General features: G+C 44.2%; 1 protein-coding gene across 3 annotated transcripts in view; it reads right to left on the bottom strand.

The window, feature by feature from the left end:
• ITGB8 (integrin subunit beta 8) overlaps positions 1 to 15,849 on the bottom strand; it is a 65,425-nt gene that overhangs the window by 3,979 nt on the left and 45,597 nt on the right. Inside the window, exons 13-14 of one of the 3 annotated variants that reach the window (XM_028749719.2) lie at positions 15,342 to 15,508; positions 12,451 to 15,247 (exon numbers count right to left, since the gene is read on the bottom strand). The exons of 1 other annotated variant lie outside the window; for it this stretch is intronic. In XM_028749719.2, the coding sequence (XP_028605552.2) occupies positions 15,131 to 15,247; positions 15,342 to 15,508 (284 nt within the window). In that variant the 3' untranslated portion in view covers positions 12,451 to 15,130. Of the gene's footprint in view, positions 1 to 12,450; positions 15,248 to 15,341; positions 15,509 to 15,849 lie in introns of those variants that run through there. One more of the 3 variants, XM_077936995.1, reaches the window with a different exon arrangement.

Below are 15,849 nucleotides of genomic sequence, written 5' to 3'. Positions count from 1 at the left end.
CCATCTTCCTCAGTACTGTTTATATGGACTGGCTGCAGCTCTCCAAGGTTTCAGTCTAGAGACATTCTCAGACCTGCCTGGAGTTGCCAGCGATTCAACCTGGAGTTTCCCCCTGCAAGAAGTAGTTCTGTCATTGAGCTGTGGCTCTTCCCCACATCTAAACTTATCTCAAAGGGACATTGTGAAGGTCAACTGAATCTCATATGCATTGCTTTGAGCTTGCTGGAAGTAATCTCTATGGCCACTAGATGGCACAGCTGTTCGGAAATACAGTGGTACCTCAGGTTAAGTACTTAATTCGTTCCAGAGGTCCGTTCTTAACCTGAAACTGTTCTTAACCTTAAGCACCACTTTAGCTAATGGGGCCTCCTGCTGCCGCTGCGCTGCCGCTGAACGATTTCTGTTCTCATCCTGAAGCAAAATTCTTAACCCGAGGTAATATTTCTGGGTTGGCGGAGTCTGTAGTGGGTTAAACCACAGAGCCTAGGACTTGCCGATCAGAAGGTTGGCGGTTCAAATCCCTGTGATGGGGTGAGCTCCCATTGCTCGGTCCCTGCTCCTGCCAACCTAGCAGTTTGAAAGCACGTCAAAGTGCAAGTAGGTAGATAGGTATCGCTCTGGAGGGAAGGTAAACGGCGTTTCCGTGCGCTGCTCTGGTTCGCCAGAAGTGGCCTAGTCATGCTGGCCACATGACCCGGAAGCTGTATGCTGGCTCCCTTGGCCAATAAAGCAAAATGAGTGCCGCAACCCCAGAGTCGGCCATGACTGGACCTAATGGTCAGGGGTCCCTTTACCTTTACCTAACCTGAAGCATATGTAACTGAAGCGTATGTAACCCGAGGTACCACTTTAACTGGGGAATGCCAATTAATCCTGATGTCCCCCATGGGAAACTATGAAATTAAAAATGACTGACTGCCTGAATTCAAAAAGCGCTGGACTTGTCTCACTCTGTAGCCAAAAGAGCCCCCAAGCAGAGTTTAAAGCTGAAATATATGCAATGTTTGCAAAGTGGGGAAATACCGGTTGTTACATCTGTAAATATTCCATATTAAGCATTCACAATGTGCTCCACCACCTCTACCCCTCTCACAGTGAATAGACCACAAACTGAAGTAAGTTCAAATGCTTTATTTACAGTAACCAGAGGTCTTACTGATGCATCATTCAACGCCACATCAGAAACAGGTAAAACGTTTTTAAAGCACAAACTACAAAAAGTATCTTCAAACATGGAGTCTGGGCACAAACCGCCAGCATCATGCGTCTGTTCAGTTACATGGTTCAAAGTGTAGAGGGAGAGAAAGGAACAGGAAACAAGGCTTACTTCCTCCCTTCCCAAAGGTGAAGCGGCATGACCTAGCCAAGCCTTCTCTAGCAGTTCACAGCTCTGTGGTCCTTAACCCCTTCATTTACTAACTAGCATAGACACGCATTGTTAGGTCTGACTGCAAAATGTCCCACAACGGTTGCTTCATTAAACTTTCACTAGCTCTGTTTGCAACTTAGGAATGAGCAAGCCCAAGGCTTCCAATATCAGGCTGCTAAGGCCATTGTGAGATGACCTCCACTGTGACGTCACCCCCTGCTAACTCACCGGACAGGTAAGCCTCAGAGCATTGCTGGACCTGCTTCCTGGAAGCTAGCCAGCTACCTGCTCATATTTATTGATATTGCTCAAAAAGGAAGAACCATATCAACGAACATGTAAGTAGGACTTTTCTCCCACAGCTTCTGCATTGTGCTTGTCTCATCGTTTAGGATGGTTCATGCCAGTCCCTCACAGGGGGTAGGGGGCTATTTCTTCCCTAGCTAAGATTGGCTTTCTCAGTCAGGACCATGGTAAACACAGCAGCTGCCCCCTTTTAGCCCCTGCCTCTGGGCTTGAGGAAAACACTCCCTTCCCAGGACAGTTTGAGATACCAGCTTGCCGGCAATCTGAACCATTTTAAGATCAAGAAGATGCAAATAGCTACCGGTGACAAGTGGGAATTCATGTCACATCTTGAACCTTGACGTGGCTCAGGGGCACTGCAGTCATGTAACAGGGGAGGAGTCTGCGAGTCTCATTTCTCACCTACTTCCTCATTTTGCTCTAGGCTTCAACGACTGCAATCCTTATTGAAAAAGAACGGCAAAGTCACTCCGCAGACTCCAGTGGAAGGGGGACCAATTCCTTCCCTGGAAGTATGGGAAGACCATGGCGAAAGGGTACAGTCATCCCCACCTGGCTGCCAACACAGTGAAACACATTCCCCGTACGAATTTGGAGCTTCCTACTAGGCGCTTATGGGCGTGGTGGGTGCCATTTATGTTGGCTTCCATCTCCAGCATGAGGAGGCACCTGGGCTGTTTCAGGCCAGCCGTCAAAGATCTCTTCCCATCACTTTAATGGCTTCTTGCCTTTTATAACTTCCAGGGGATCGGCATGGCCATCAATTTCTTAGCAGCGATAGAAGCAGAAAGGAAGCCCATCGTGGCAAAGGAGGACCTTGCTAAGAAGATAGTGGTGAGTGAGGTAGTACTTTGAGGAGGTATCACCCACAGGGTGGATAGGAGAGATCTTAGCAGTGGATTTTCTGCAAGATATTCTGGTGGTGGGTAAGGCTAGTGCACGGCAGAGAAGAGAACAATGGAAACGGAGGACCTGCATGTCTAGAACCTCTCTCTTTGGAGAGGTCTATGTGTAACATGTGGGTGCCTGGGATATGTGGCCTCTTCTGCACATGGAAACCTTCACATTGATACTGTACAGATATGGGTTTTGTGGAGTTGCATTTCATGCTTGATAACTTGCTTGCACGTCCAATATCAAGAAAACAGCTCAAAGTCAGTTGGTGGTGAAGTTATGAGTAAACTACTTTAGGGAGCTGAGAGGAACTACGTGCAGCTGATTTCCATTTCTTCTGTCCCCCCCCCCATCTCTTCAAGGGCCTGATGGAGCGATACAAAGACCATCCCCTTGCCTTTTTCATTTTTACCAGCTGCATGAATGCAATCGCAAATCTGAGGTAAGTTGTGGTAGGAGTCTGGTGGAACAGGAGATATTTTTCCCCACGCCATAGAGCAGTCAGAAGCAAAGGAAAAGGCCTGGAGCGAGCAAATGCACTACAAAGAAGCAGATTGTGCTCCACTAGCCACAAATCCTGGCAAATCAGGATTATTGGCTCTGAGGATGTCCTGGGAAGAGCTTTTGACTCTCCTAACAACCCTCCACAGGTCTTTTAGAGAAGTTGGGCTCAGGCAGGCTTGGGGGAATTGCCCTGTTTCTAAGTAGACATGTGCTTCAAATAGACTGTGCTATAAATCTGCTTGCAGCCTAGGAAAATGATATTCTCTTTTTCTTTCATCATCAATGGGGAAGCCTCTGCCTTTAGAGCAACTACGCTTGCAAGTTTCCATCCCCTTGGCAGAGTTTGGATCCAGAAAGCCTCTTTCCAAGAGCAACTTCCCTATAGGTTCCTACATTATGGGTGCATCAGTTGTTTTGGCAAACGGTGTGGCAAAAAAACCGGTCACATTTTTGCAGATTCATCATCCCGCATGCATGTGGGGTGAGATTTTCTGCTCCTTTTTTTTTAAAAGGGTGGGTAAGGATCTCCCCCCCCCCGAACTTACAAGGACCGATGACTGACCTTACTTAACTTAAATAATAGCAGAGATGTTTTTTTTCTTTTACTTTATTATCCATTTCAAATAAAGTCCTGCCTTCGCTGCTGACTAGACAAAACTCCTAGAAGCTTCCCAGTCCACCTGAGCATTCTCAAATACCACAGATGCAAGGAAGTCTGGCTGGGCTGGGAGGCTGTGGGCAGACTCCTGCTGCCATGGGAACTGCAACCTTGTTTATGATAGCTATAAACAGGTACAGAAACCAACAGACACCTTGAGGTTTTCTTTTTCCTTTTTGGAGTAAATTGTACCAATTCCTCTGACATGTCACCCAAATGTGCATATCTTTTCCCCTCTGGTTCTCAGGGATACCTTCTTTTGGGCTGGATGATGGAGCCAAGCTCAACTTCAGCCAAATCTGACGAATATTCCCTCCATCACATAACAGAATCCTGGTTTTTCCTCCCCCCTTACAGCAGAAGCAGCCCTCCGCTCTCAGAGAAACTAGAGGCGAAGCTGCTCCAAGTCACTCTTTCCCGCCTCATTATAAAGAGCACAGAAAGTGAAGCGGTTTGCGACAAGGTAAATTCTTACTGAACTTCAAGAGTCTTGACAAACACCTGCTGTATCTGTGGTCACCAATCCCTTGTCTCTGAGCTGAACCACTAAGGCACATTTCATCTGGAGCAATGCAAAGACTTCTGCATTTCAGATGAAGCAGGAGGCGGTATTATGACACCAAGCCCACCTCTGCACCCTCTGTGAATGGATCCCCTTCCCAAAGGAGGAACTGTCTTAGACAGTCTGAGTGAAAAGGCTCTGCATAGCTCCTTTTCTGCCTGCTCTGTTTGGGGATGGAGATCTGCTATGTAGCAATGACGTTGCTTGCTTTTTGTTGCTTGCAGGCCCTTTGCAGAGGAGCCTCTGAAGCCCTGGGTGCGATGCTCAAGGGGCTACTTTCAGAGGCCCCCACAATGCACCACCTTCTGAAGATCTTGGAGGTGAGTGTTGAATGTTGAGTCTATTCCTTTCAAGTGTGGTGTGCTGATGGACAGACTGCCTACCCTCCACCATTTCTCAAATGAAAATAGGGATGTCCTATTCGATACCCTCCAACACTTCTTCAATGAAAATAAGAGACTTCCCCTTCAACATTTCTCCAATGAAAACAGGGACATCCTAAGGGAAAGCGGGACATTCCAGGATCAAATCAGAAACCGCGACAGCTTATGTAAACCAGGGACTGTCCCTGGACTGGCAGGGAGATCTTACCACTGGGGGGGTATTTCATTAGTGAAATTGTTCCCTATGGGGGCTGTGTCTCTCTGGCTGGATGACTAGACCCAGTGCTTTTTTCTAAAAAAATGTGTGGGGTGCTCTCATTTTCCTACTCATATTGAAATACTGCCCCTCAATGACGTCCAACTTAGATTCGCAAAATGTTTAGGGGTATGTGTACCCCTGTGTACCCCCAGAAAAAAGCACTGACTAGACCTCTTTCAAAATGCATTCCGCATGCTCAGTATGTTTTGAGCCAGTTTAACTGTTCCCCAGAATGTCTGCAGAATTGCTGCATTTTCTGGAAACCAAGTCCATGTAAAGGTAAAGGACCCCTGGCAGTTAAGTCCAGTCGCAAAGGACTCTGGGGTTGCGGCGCTCATCTCACTTTACTGGCCAAGGGAGCCGACGTTTGTCCGCAGACAGTTTTTCCAGGTGATGTGGCCAGCATGACTAAGCCGCTTCTCACGAACCAGAGCAGCGCACAGAAACACCGTTTACCTTCCTGCCAGAGTGGTACCTATTTATCTAATTGCACTTTGACGTGCTTTCGAACTGCTAGGTCCATGTAGAGTTTTTAAAAATCAAACCCAGGGGCACAGCTCTCAAAGAGCACGATAATAGACTTGGGAGATTTCTTTGGCCTGTGCAATGATTCTGAGCTGCTTTTTCCTTCCTCAGCACTTCCAACAGTACATGAGGTCTTCAGACCGGCTAGAGAAGTCCCAGGCCATCAAAGCCACCAATTATATTTGCTTGGAAGCCTATTACAGTCTCGGCCTGCATTACGATGTGAGTATTCAACATGTGAGTGGAGCTTGGCATTAGAAGTCCACAGAACCCTGGGATGGGAAGCAAGAAGAAGGACCAGAGAACATTTCCTCCTGATCTCCACTGGAGGTTCTCCTTCCTGAAGATGGCCTTGTGGGGCCTTAAGACTAAAGGGGCAAGAAGATGAATTACTTGGTGGATCTGGGGGGTGAGAAGTAATGAAAGAAGCTCACTTTGGTGGCTCTGACTGTGGGATTTTATCTATCTCTCCAGCTTCATGAAATGCGGGAGCATCTGAGCCGATTATGGAGGAGCAGGAAGATCAAGCAGAAATAGGCTCTTCCTGTTGTCTCTTCCTTTCTTGATCCCACCTAAAGGTGCCAACCGGATTTCCTGGGTCCAGCGCTGTATAGGCAGATCAAGCCCACTTCCACCTCTGCAAACTGTATATATTGATGTACAAATACGGACAATTATTTACAGCCTGTATTGTGGATTGAAGATGGTTTGTTTTAAGATTGTTTTAGCCTGCCTTTCAGGCAAAATATACAAAATATATAAGTGCATGCAGTTTCAAAGCTCTTTCTTATGTTCTTATTAGAACTTGCGCAGATCCAATGAAGCAGTTCAAGCAGCCTCTTGCATTCTTAAATTAGTTCAACGTGAACTTGGCTGGTTTAACCAACTTCCAGTTGGTTAAAAGTCCAGCTTCTTTATGTATCAAATAAGCAGTGCTACTTGAGCCATCAGATGCAAACTGGTCATTTTGTATGTGTTCGGTTTGTATACATTTCCTCACCACTAGATGTCATTATTGCTGCAATTTTATTTCTGTTGTTTAGTTTTCACTGCGAGACTGCATCTACACTCTTGTTTGCAGTCCACTCACTGCATTCCCAGCACAGGGTTTTTGATCTGTGTTCACATGGACATTATCCAGAATGCATATGTATTCTGTTGTTTGTCGTAAAATACTTCTGCTTGGGAGACACTGTTTCTCAATAAAGCTTCCCACTGAATGGAACTTTTGAATCATTCCTAATTCGTCGCTAGCCAAGACACAAGCAACTTTGCATAGGATAAAGACATCACCGCCTCGTCAGTGCCCACTGATGTATATACACAAACAGAAACAAATCTGACACTAACGAATCCATGCTGATGTGAACAGCTTTGGAGGAGGAGGTGGAAGAGCTGTCAAGCACCCTGAAAACCCCCCAACAAATTTCACTGCACTCTAACGAGGTAACATGAAGACACCCTATGAGCAAATGATTTTGGAGTTTTATTTCTGAATTCATTTTGTGTGTGCTTGTGTGCTTAGTGTAGATCTGCTAATCACGCTATATGTTATCTCTACTATGAGAGGCAATGTGCCTCTCAAGGCCAATTGCTGGGGAGCAACACAGAGGGAAGGCTATTGTCCCCATGCTTTTTAGGCCGCCAGAGTTATTTGGTTGGCCATCGTAGAAAGAGAATGCCAGGCCGATCCAGCAGGAGACTCTTCTTAATATTACTGCCCAGCCAGATATCAGTAATGCATAATAAAAACAACCCCAGTATTTTTTTCCAGGCTAATCTGGGATATCTGATGAATCAGTGTGGATGCTAGTCTGTACTATGCTAGTATAGTTCTGCTTCTCGGCCCTTTTAGCTGGCCTTTAAAACACAGGAGCGAGAGAAAGGATAAATGTACCCAGGGAGCAATGAAGAGGACAAAGCAGCTATGGAAACTGAGAGTATCGCTGACAAAGGTTTAGTGTGGAAACCAGGGCAAAGGGCCAATTCAGAATTTCAGGGCCGGCTGAAATAAATCAGATTCTGAACAGACATAATCCAGCTACAGATGAATAAACAGCACTTGAATGAAAAAACGGAATCGTTCAAGAGTGGAGGAGGAGAGATCCCATGATGAGATTCCCGAGAGAGATGGCAGTAAAAAAAAAAAAGAACTGTGTAAAATATAGGCAAATACTCCTACACAGACCTACAGGAAAACGGGATAGTTTAGCAACTTAGATCCAACTTGGAGTGAAGGACCCATTTTAATTAAAACAGAGTAGCAGGGCACAAAAATTATTTCTCACCATATTAGACACAGAAGAGAGGTTGGCGATAGCTCATCATAGGAGCCAACTCCTAGGGGCTGAGGGAGCTTTGCCCCCCCATGAAATATTTGAGCCCCCCTCCAAGTTGATGGGCATTGCCATTCAAATGGTGTGCACACACCATGTCATATATCAATTATTTGGGGTGGGGCTTACCTCCCCCCCCCAATATTTTATTCAAGTTGGCACCCCTGTAGTTCATTATCAGTTTATTACCACCCCCATGCACCAGCCATAGGATGTTTAGCAGACAAAGGACAGTATCTAACACTAGGCCTACTCAGAGTAAACCCATTGAAATTAATGGGCATAGCTAATTTGGATTTATTAATTTGAGGTCTACTTTGAGTGAAACTTAGCTGGCTGCAAGCCAAAAGAGTAACAAAGATGTGTGGAACTCCCAATTAGTTTCCTAAGTTTAGCTGCTGCCTGTCTGCCTGTCTTTATGCCTCAGAAACCTTCGTTTTGTGTCCCTGGCTAGGGGAAACCCTGCTCTGGCCTGGAAATGCCTGGTCTCTTCCTTGCTTTGGGGGCTTAATCTATTGCCGAAGTTTTCACTCCCTCTCATTTGTTTCAGCCCAGTAAGTAAGGCCATGTAACAAGCCTCCCACTGTCTTTTGTCCTCCCCTTTCCTGCCTTATCCTTTATATTTCTCCTTCACCGTCCAGCCTTGTAACAAAGAGTTCATCAACTGATGTGCCTTTCTTTAAATAAATACACTCCCGTTTTGGATCAAATTCTGAAGTCCCATCTTGGTCTTTCGTTTGTAGCAGCTCCACAGTGAGACACCACAATCTAAACCAAGGAACCTATGTTATGCACTCTAGATCCTGTTAATCTGGCGGCTAGGATAGTTTCTTAGCCATCTCTATGCTATGGAAGGTGGTCTGGCAAGAAAACCCCCAGCTCTGCAGAGGGAAGACGTTTGCCTCGTACTACCTCATTCCCCAGCGATTCATTATTTCTAAAGCAGTGGTGCATTTAGGGGAGCTTTAGACTCTAGACAATTAAGACAATTGTCTTAGGGTGGCCCCAGTGGCGTAGCTAGCTGCTAGGGCACCCGGGGCAGTGCAAATGCCCTGCACCTGGGGCGGGGCAAGCTGCCCAGGGTGCAGGGCAAGCCGGGGCAGAGCACGCTGTGTAGAACCTCCATGGAGTCTGCAAGCACCATGTTGCTGTTTCGGGTGGAGCCTGCAAGTGCCCAAGCCATCATGTCACTCAGTGATGACACCTGGGGCAGTCCGCACCCACCGCAGTCCCTTCCTACGCCACCGAGTGGCTCCCCCTTCTTTTTAGATATGTATTGCTTTATGTATTTTAAAAGTATTATCACCACCATCATTATTAGTCAGTGTCCAGATGTACAAATAAGACAGCACATAGCACCTATGGAATCCACCTCCCTTTCAGACCTAAGGTATACCCACTGTGACTTGCAATGAAACACTGAGGTTTGATGTTCCTGTTCAATGTTCAATCCTCCATTTCCTCCTCTTGGTTTTCTACCTCCCTCCTTATTTTTGAATGGTGCCATTTTGGTGCCATAGATAGCATCTCTCAAAGAATATTGGTAATGGATGGATTCTCTCTCTCTCTCTCTCTCTCTCTCTCTCTCTCACACACACACACACACACACACACAGAGAGAGAGAGAGAGAGAGAGAGAGAGAGAGAGAGAGAGACAGACAGACAGACAGACAGACAGACAGACTCAGACAAAACATTGTTGTCTTGATTGTCCTAGGGGTCAAGCTGCAAATTCAATATATCTGAAAGTTCTTGGGAGCATGCAGAGATTATGCTCAGCAAACAACTGGAACCACTAAATGAAAGAAAATAAGAACAAGAATAGTAACAGTGAAATGGTAAGCTTTGTAGAGATTTAGCTGTTCCCACTGCAATCCCACTCTTCATTTGCAATAAAACCCCAAAAGCGGCAGGATAAAGTCCTACGGATTTGTTTTCATTCTTGTGGACAATGGAAACCAATATTAGTTTTTGTGTGCTGAAGTTTAGGTGGGAAGGCCTGCATAAGTAAAACTGCCTCTCAAGATCCGAGTACAAAGGTGGTGCCATGGAAGCTGCCGAGCATGGAGAATGGCAGCTGGGAAACCAAAGGCCCAGAGGAGGAAGATGGTTGTCATCTAGGACTTCCTTGGTGCCTCTTTGCTGAGCAGAAAGAGCACCAAGACTCATGAAGTCCAGCTTGGAAGTTGCACCCAGGAGAGAGCTATGATGCCTGGCTGCTTAGCCAGGGAGATATTTCCACCAAGGTTCACCATCAAAGGGGTAATGCAAAAGAGAAAGCACCCTTTGGGGTTGTCCTTTGGCAGCTAAAGAGAACAATGCAAAGGAACGCAAGAGCCCTGCTGGATCACATGAAATACCTATTCAGTTCAGTATCCTGTTTTCAACAGTGGCCAATCAGATGCCTCTGGGAAGCCCAAAAACAAGGCACGTGGGCAACAGCCCCCCACTGCTCTTCTCTAGCAACTGGTAATGAGAGGCTTGCTGAGTCTGTTCCTGGATGTCTATTGTGTCTTGCGACTTGACAGCTGCCTGACCTGGCCTTTTGGAGATTTGCAGTTTCTAGTCTCCATTTTTGTTCTTCGGTCCTATTGTGAGCGGATGGCGTATTGATTGTAAACAAGAGCTGTCATTTCTCTATCGTACACCGAGTGGGTATTTTCTGACCTTTTGCTCCCTCTCTTTGCTTTTATAAGGAGGGAGGAGTGTTGCTGTGAGATAATGGCTATGTGTTTTAAGTCTGAGAGGCCAGAACACCAGATGCTGAAAGCCTGGCGACCAGATGTGAGGAGGGAGCTGTGGTGGCAGAACTGGAGAGGTGAATACCACCATATATTTCTTTGACCCCTGCCCTTCCTGATTGATGAAAGCAGGAGTCAGGGGGGAAGGATGAGGCCAGCTAATTGGGTGAAATACATGCATTTTGGAGGCACTTTTCAAAGATGGTTTATATAACTGCTCACAATTCATGCCCTTTGGCTTGTATGTTTCCACAGGGTTCCATCTTGTGTATAGCGGGGGTGAGGAAATGTTTTGGCCTGGTGGGCCAGATCTTTATCTCCTCCTTCCCCCATGGACTTTGGCAGATGAGTGGGACCACCCTGATGCCATATTGACCAGCTGGTCTTCAGGTGATGGGCAGGGAGTTAAAAGCCTTTTTGCAGGCATTGCTAGTGCGACTCAGTTCCCCATGTGGAACTCAAGTTGCACACTGGGTGCAGCTGCCTCACAACATGCCGCACACTTGACAGCGCATATGGCATCAAGTGTGGGGCAGGTGGGCATGCTCTGGGGTGATGGTCTGGTGGGCCGAATCTGGCCTGCAGGCCAGAGGTCTCTTATCCCTGCTGTAGGGAACAACATGAAACAATTTGGAAAGATCATCTGAGAATTTAGGACATGTTGTCATTAGTATATTAATACCCAGCATTCTCTCCCTCACCTACCCCCTTATGATTCCAAGGAGATCCTGAGTCAGTACTTGAACTTGGGAAAGCTTTTAGACCCAGTATGGCTCTTGAATGTCCAGGCTGGGGCAGTGGACAGGTCTACTCCTGGAAGTTAGAAGTGTCAATTTCTGGAGCAAACTGATCCTGCCACAGATACATCCAGATCAGACAACAGACACATGCTCTATTTGAGTGCTTTTGAAAGTCACCCAGAAACCTAAATGTTTGCATATGTGTGGGCAGCAGCTTATTATTTAAACCATATCCTATAAATGTTATGCAAAGTTCACAGACTCTCATTTCCAGGCCCAAAGTGCTGGCACTGTCCTGAATTATTTGGCAGCTGGAAAAGATACCCAAAGGAGACCACCTCCTATATGAATGTACCTTCAGCTAAGTCCCTGCTTTGTATACCAGCACCATCTGAAACAGGCTGGATGGGAACATGAAGTAGGGCCTTCTTAGTGGTGGCCACTGGGCTGCGAAGCTCTTAGCTGTGTTCAGTCTTCAACATGAATGATGTTGGACTACAACCCTGTCCCCTTGGTTAAGGTGCAGCAGATGACAGGAGCTGCATTTCACTATCTGGGGACCCAGGTTTGAATAATTCTGATTTAGCTTTGCCTTTAGAAGACAGATCAAAACATTGCTGTTTAGATGTGCATTTTGCCATTAACTATCTTAGTATCTGCTGCTGACAATGCAGTTGGAATCTTGAGTTAAGCACATAGGGAAGCACTTTCTTTTCACAGAAAGCTACTGGACTGAATCTCTATTTCTTTCTTTCCCATTTAGCACTCACTTGTGTTGGACTTCAAGAGACCTGAAGCTACTGCATGTTACCCCCATTTGACCCACTGCCTAACACCAAGTTTGGGTTTGGAAAAATGTTTTAAAGCAAAATTGCTTTGAAAATAAGAGGCAACTATATTTCCACATGATTGTTTCTCCAACTAAACCATTTTGAATCTTTGATCTTGTGGTTCCTTGAATTTGGAACTTGATAGCTGAGAGCAAAACTTGAGACTTATATTGTTCAGCTTCATACCCATAAGACTTACACATAAATGATAATGTGTAGGATTCTAGCAATGGGGCTGAATAACTCCTTGGCAAAAGTTCATAGTAAAATAAATTAAGAGGAAAGACTTTTACAGGTTTTTTGTTTAAATATTATTGCAAAATAACAAAATGTCAACCATGGATTAGAGACAATATTTCTTTAACGTTAGAGACCAAGTACAATAATTTTGCATTAAATTAATGCTAAGTCATAGTTATTGCAGCTCTCATAGAAAAATAAACTATCTCACAATGTACTAAAGTGACACATAAATAAATAAAACTGAAATAAAAAAGTTAGTCATGAACACTACAAAAATACATTTTAAATAAAAACATGTAGTAAGCTTCAACAGAAGTTACGGCAGTGATTTCAAAGTCTTTAATCTTATATTGAACAACGGGAAATTATTTTTACTCTGAACTCCTCTTTCCTAGAAAGAGCCTACACATTTTAAGCACTGAATCTATAAAAACAGGACTCATCCACGTTTGCTTTTACAAAAAAAAAAAAAAAAAAAAACAACGCAAAAAAAAATACAGTACACATTAAAACTTGACGGAAGCAAAAAGTATCAGAAACCACTGCAAAATATACATTGCAAATTAGATGTGTTCGAATTGTATAGCGATACTGAAGTATGAACCAGATTGTGGCATGGCAAACAGAAGGAAAACCTGACATATCTGTATGCAGGAATCGTGGATAGCATGATGTTCCTCTTGGCATACTTAAGTATATTGGCACTAATTGCGTACCTTTTTTAAGGAGTGTGCAAAGTATCGGGGAGACTGAATAAAAACACAAAGAGATTTGGTTGTTTCAGCAAGAGAAGTTGCAAAATTTTCCAAAGAACAGCATACATTCTAATTCTAAAAGTGCTATGATTGTGCAGTTTTTGAGCATTGTAGCCTCAGCCAAGCACAACTCCACTATCTCCAAAAATAAATAATTTTTCACTCAAAAATCCACAGGGTTGGATGCAAAGAGCCTCCAATAGCATTAGGAAAGGAGTTCCATGCATGCATGGACCAGGGGCAGAGCTTTAAAATACTAAAATATACCAGCTTTAATTTTTGGTTGACAAGAGCTAGAGTGGTGACCGAATCAGCCTGCTCTATTTCTCTGCCATCTTCTTATGTGCTTACCATATCACACTTTCCTGCACTAACACTATATTTTCCATTTTATATATATAATGGAAAATATAGTGTGTGTGTGTGTGTACACACATACACAAAAACACACCCTGGTCAAATTGAGTCAAATGCTTTAGCATATCTTCTTGATGTAGTAATTATTCCTAAGTAACAATGAGCCATTAAAAAAAAAATATCTTAAAAAAATCCAGTAGTGATTAACCCCTTTGATTATTCCAGTCTTCTACACAAAATGATTCTATCCAATTTTAGAAAGACTCGAAGCAAACAAAGTCAGAACAGTTAGTATGTATAGAAAATAGAGTCATAAAGTGTGCTCTGTATACAAACGTACTTATACTTTTATCTAGTGTTCTCTGAAATGCAACACAGAAGGATCACCATATTCGTTCCTCCACATAAAGCAGTGGTTCTCAGGATCCAAGTCGAGTCTCCTTACTGAGATGCCAGAAGGAACACAGCCCCCCGCTAGGACTCTCAGCATTTCGAGCCCATGTTGGCATGGGGGTTATGACCCACGGATAGAAACAGGGCTAGCCTTAGGCAAAGCATGCTGTAGGATGGTAGCCTTAAGAGTCACTTGTGCCAGCCAGGGCGGAAGGGAGAGGTGGGAGTGGGAAGGACTTGTTGGCTGTTCTACCTCCCAGGCTGGTGCAGATAAGAGTGCCTGCGACCTGGCAGCAGTTAGGGGTCAGCACAGGATCCTCCACCATCTCCTGTGTTTCGGGAGCTATGCTACCAGCAGTTTCCACCAACCATTTCGGAAGGTACATTAGGGTACTTCTTGCTGGGAGGGCTATCTTGCTGAAGATGGAGCTCTCCTGGCGGTGGAGGCCAGTGGAGTTAGGCTGGAGAAATATCTGCATCTCATCCAAGTACCATCCACAATGACTGGGTAGGGGAATTCGATTGCTCTGTTAGTGTTTTTGCTTTTTAGTAGGCTGGATGCAAGCCTACTTAGTCTCTCTCCTCCAAATTAGTGCAACGTAGGACATCAAGGCTTGCGATTATCGGGGCCAGAGTGATGGTGGTAAGGAATTGTTTCAATCTTTTCTGTTTTGTTTTGCAGGCAATTCTCTCTGTGGGTATTTTGTCCCACGTTTCCCCCCTTTCTGATCTGCTTTCTCCCCAGTGCTCAGAACAGGAGTTAAGCGCCAACGGTTGACCTGTCACTGATTTGTGCCAGCTACATTTTGCTTTACATCGTTTGGGAAATGTAGACCAAACCTTTTCTTAACTAAAGTGAGATCAGTGCGTTTGCAACACCAGTTCGGATTAGCATTACGTGCCAATGCTAAAGACTAAATAAGTTACGTTATGTTAAAGTGCTACAATGCAGAGTGGTGTTGTGAACAGGTATGAAGCCTGCTTATGCCAGAACAGTCAAATTTAAGCCAATTTGATCCTTTTGATCCTAAATGGGACTGAATTGGCCCCAATCCAAATTATCTGTGCTTTAATTGGTTTAATCATGTTAATCAGTAGTTAATGCACATTTGTTTTTTCCAAAATGGAGCAGCTCTGTTTGAAATCTAGCCATGTTGTGTAACTAGGCTTTCAGGTCAGTTTCTCATTACAGTATTCAAACCACAAACCCCCAAAGTATCTTTCAAATAAACTTCTTGACTGAGAAAACAAAGCTTTGAAGAAAGCAGCCTGTCTTCAGGAGTTACATTTGAAAGTTTCATTTACTTGTAACTTGCTGATGTTGATTTCTTCAGGCTTATCACGTCTGTAGGTTACAGTTTTTGTACAAACAGTGGGCAAGAACATTTTATCCTTAAAGGAGAAGAGAATATAAATGGTCAGAAAGTCCCACACAACTAGCACTCCTTTAAAAAAATATTCATTATGGATCAGTGACATCAGTTACCTTTTTAGTTGCAGATATTCTATAATCAGATGAAGATTTAATTTTGTTATTGCTCCACTGAAGAATTATTTGTCGGATTATAAGCACGTTAAGCAACCCAATCAGAAATGTAACTATAAAAATTATGAAAAAGATTCTGAAGTGGCTTGGATCATCAGCTGTGCATTCTGCAAAAAGAAGAAGTAGTAAAATTCACACTGTCCCCTCAAAAGGTCCACACAATAAACCTAAAAGATAAAGCTAAACCCTAATACGATAAAGTAATTTATAATTGTACTTTTGTTGAATAATATAATAAATGACATCTTTATTCCGATATATACAAAAAGGCACCTTATTCTTAAAAAGCATTATCCAAAACAAGGAGTGTACATGTTCGGCAGATCTATAGTTACACCACTGATCTCAGTATTGATGCAGCTAGCAAAAAGCGTCAAGTTATGATTTATTTATCTAGATTTCATTCTCCAAGCGGTGCACAAATAACAGAAGGTAAAATGCAGCTGAA

The sequence above is a fragment of the Podarcis muralis genome, chromosome 12 (genome assembly GCF_964188315.1).
Source record: "Podarcis muralis chromosome 12, rPodMur119.hap1.1, whole genome shotgun sequence".
Classification (NCBI taxonomy): domain Eukaryota; kingdom Metazoa; phylum Chordata; class Lepidosauria; order Squamata; family Lacertidae; genus Podarcis; species Podarcis muralis.
The sequence above is the reverse complement of the archived record's forward strand: the minus strand, read 5'-3'. Positions and strand labels throughout refer to the sequence as shown.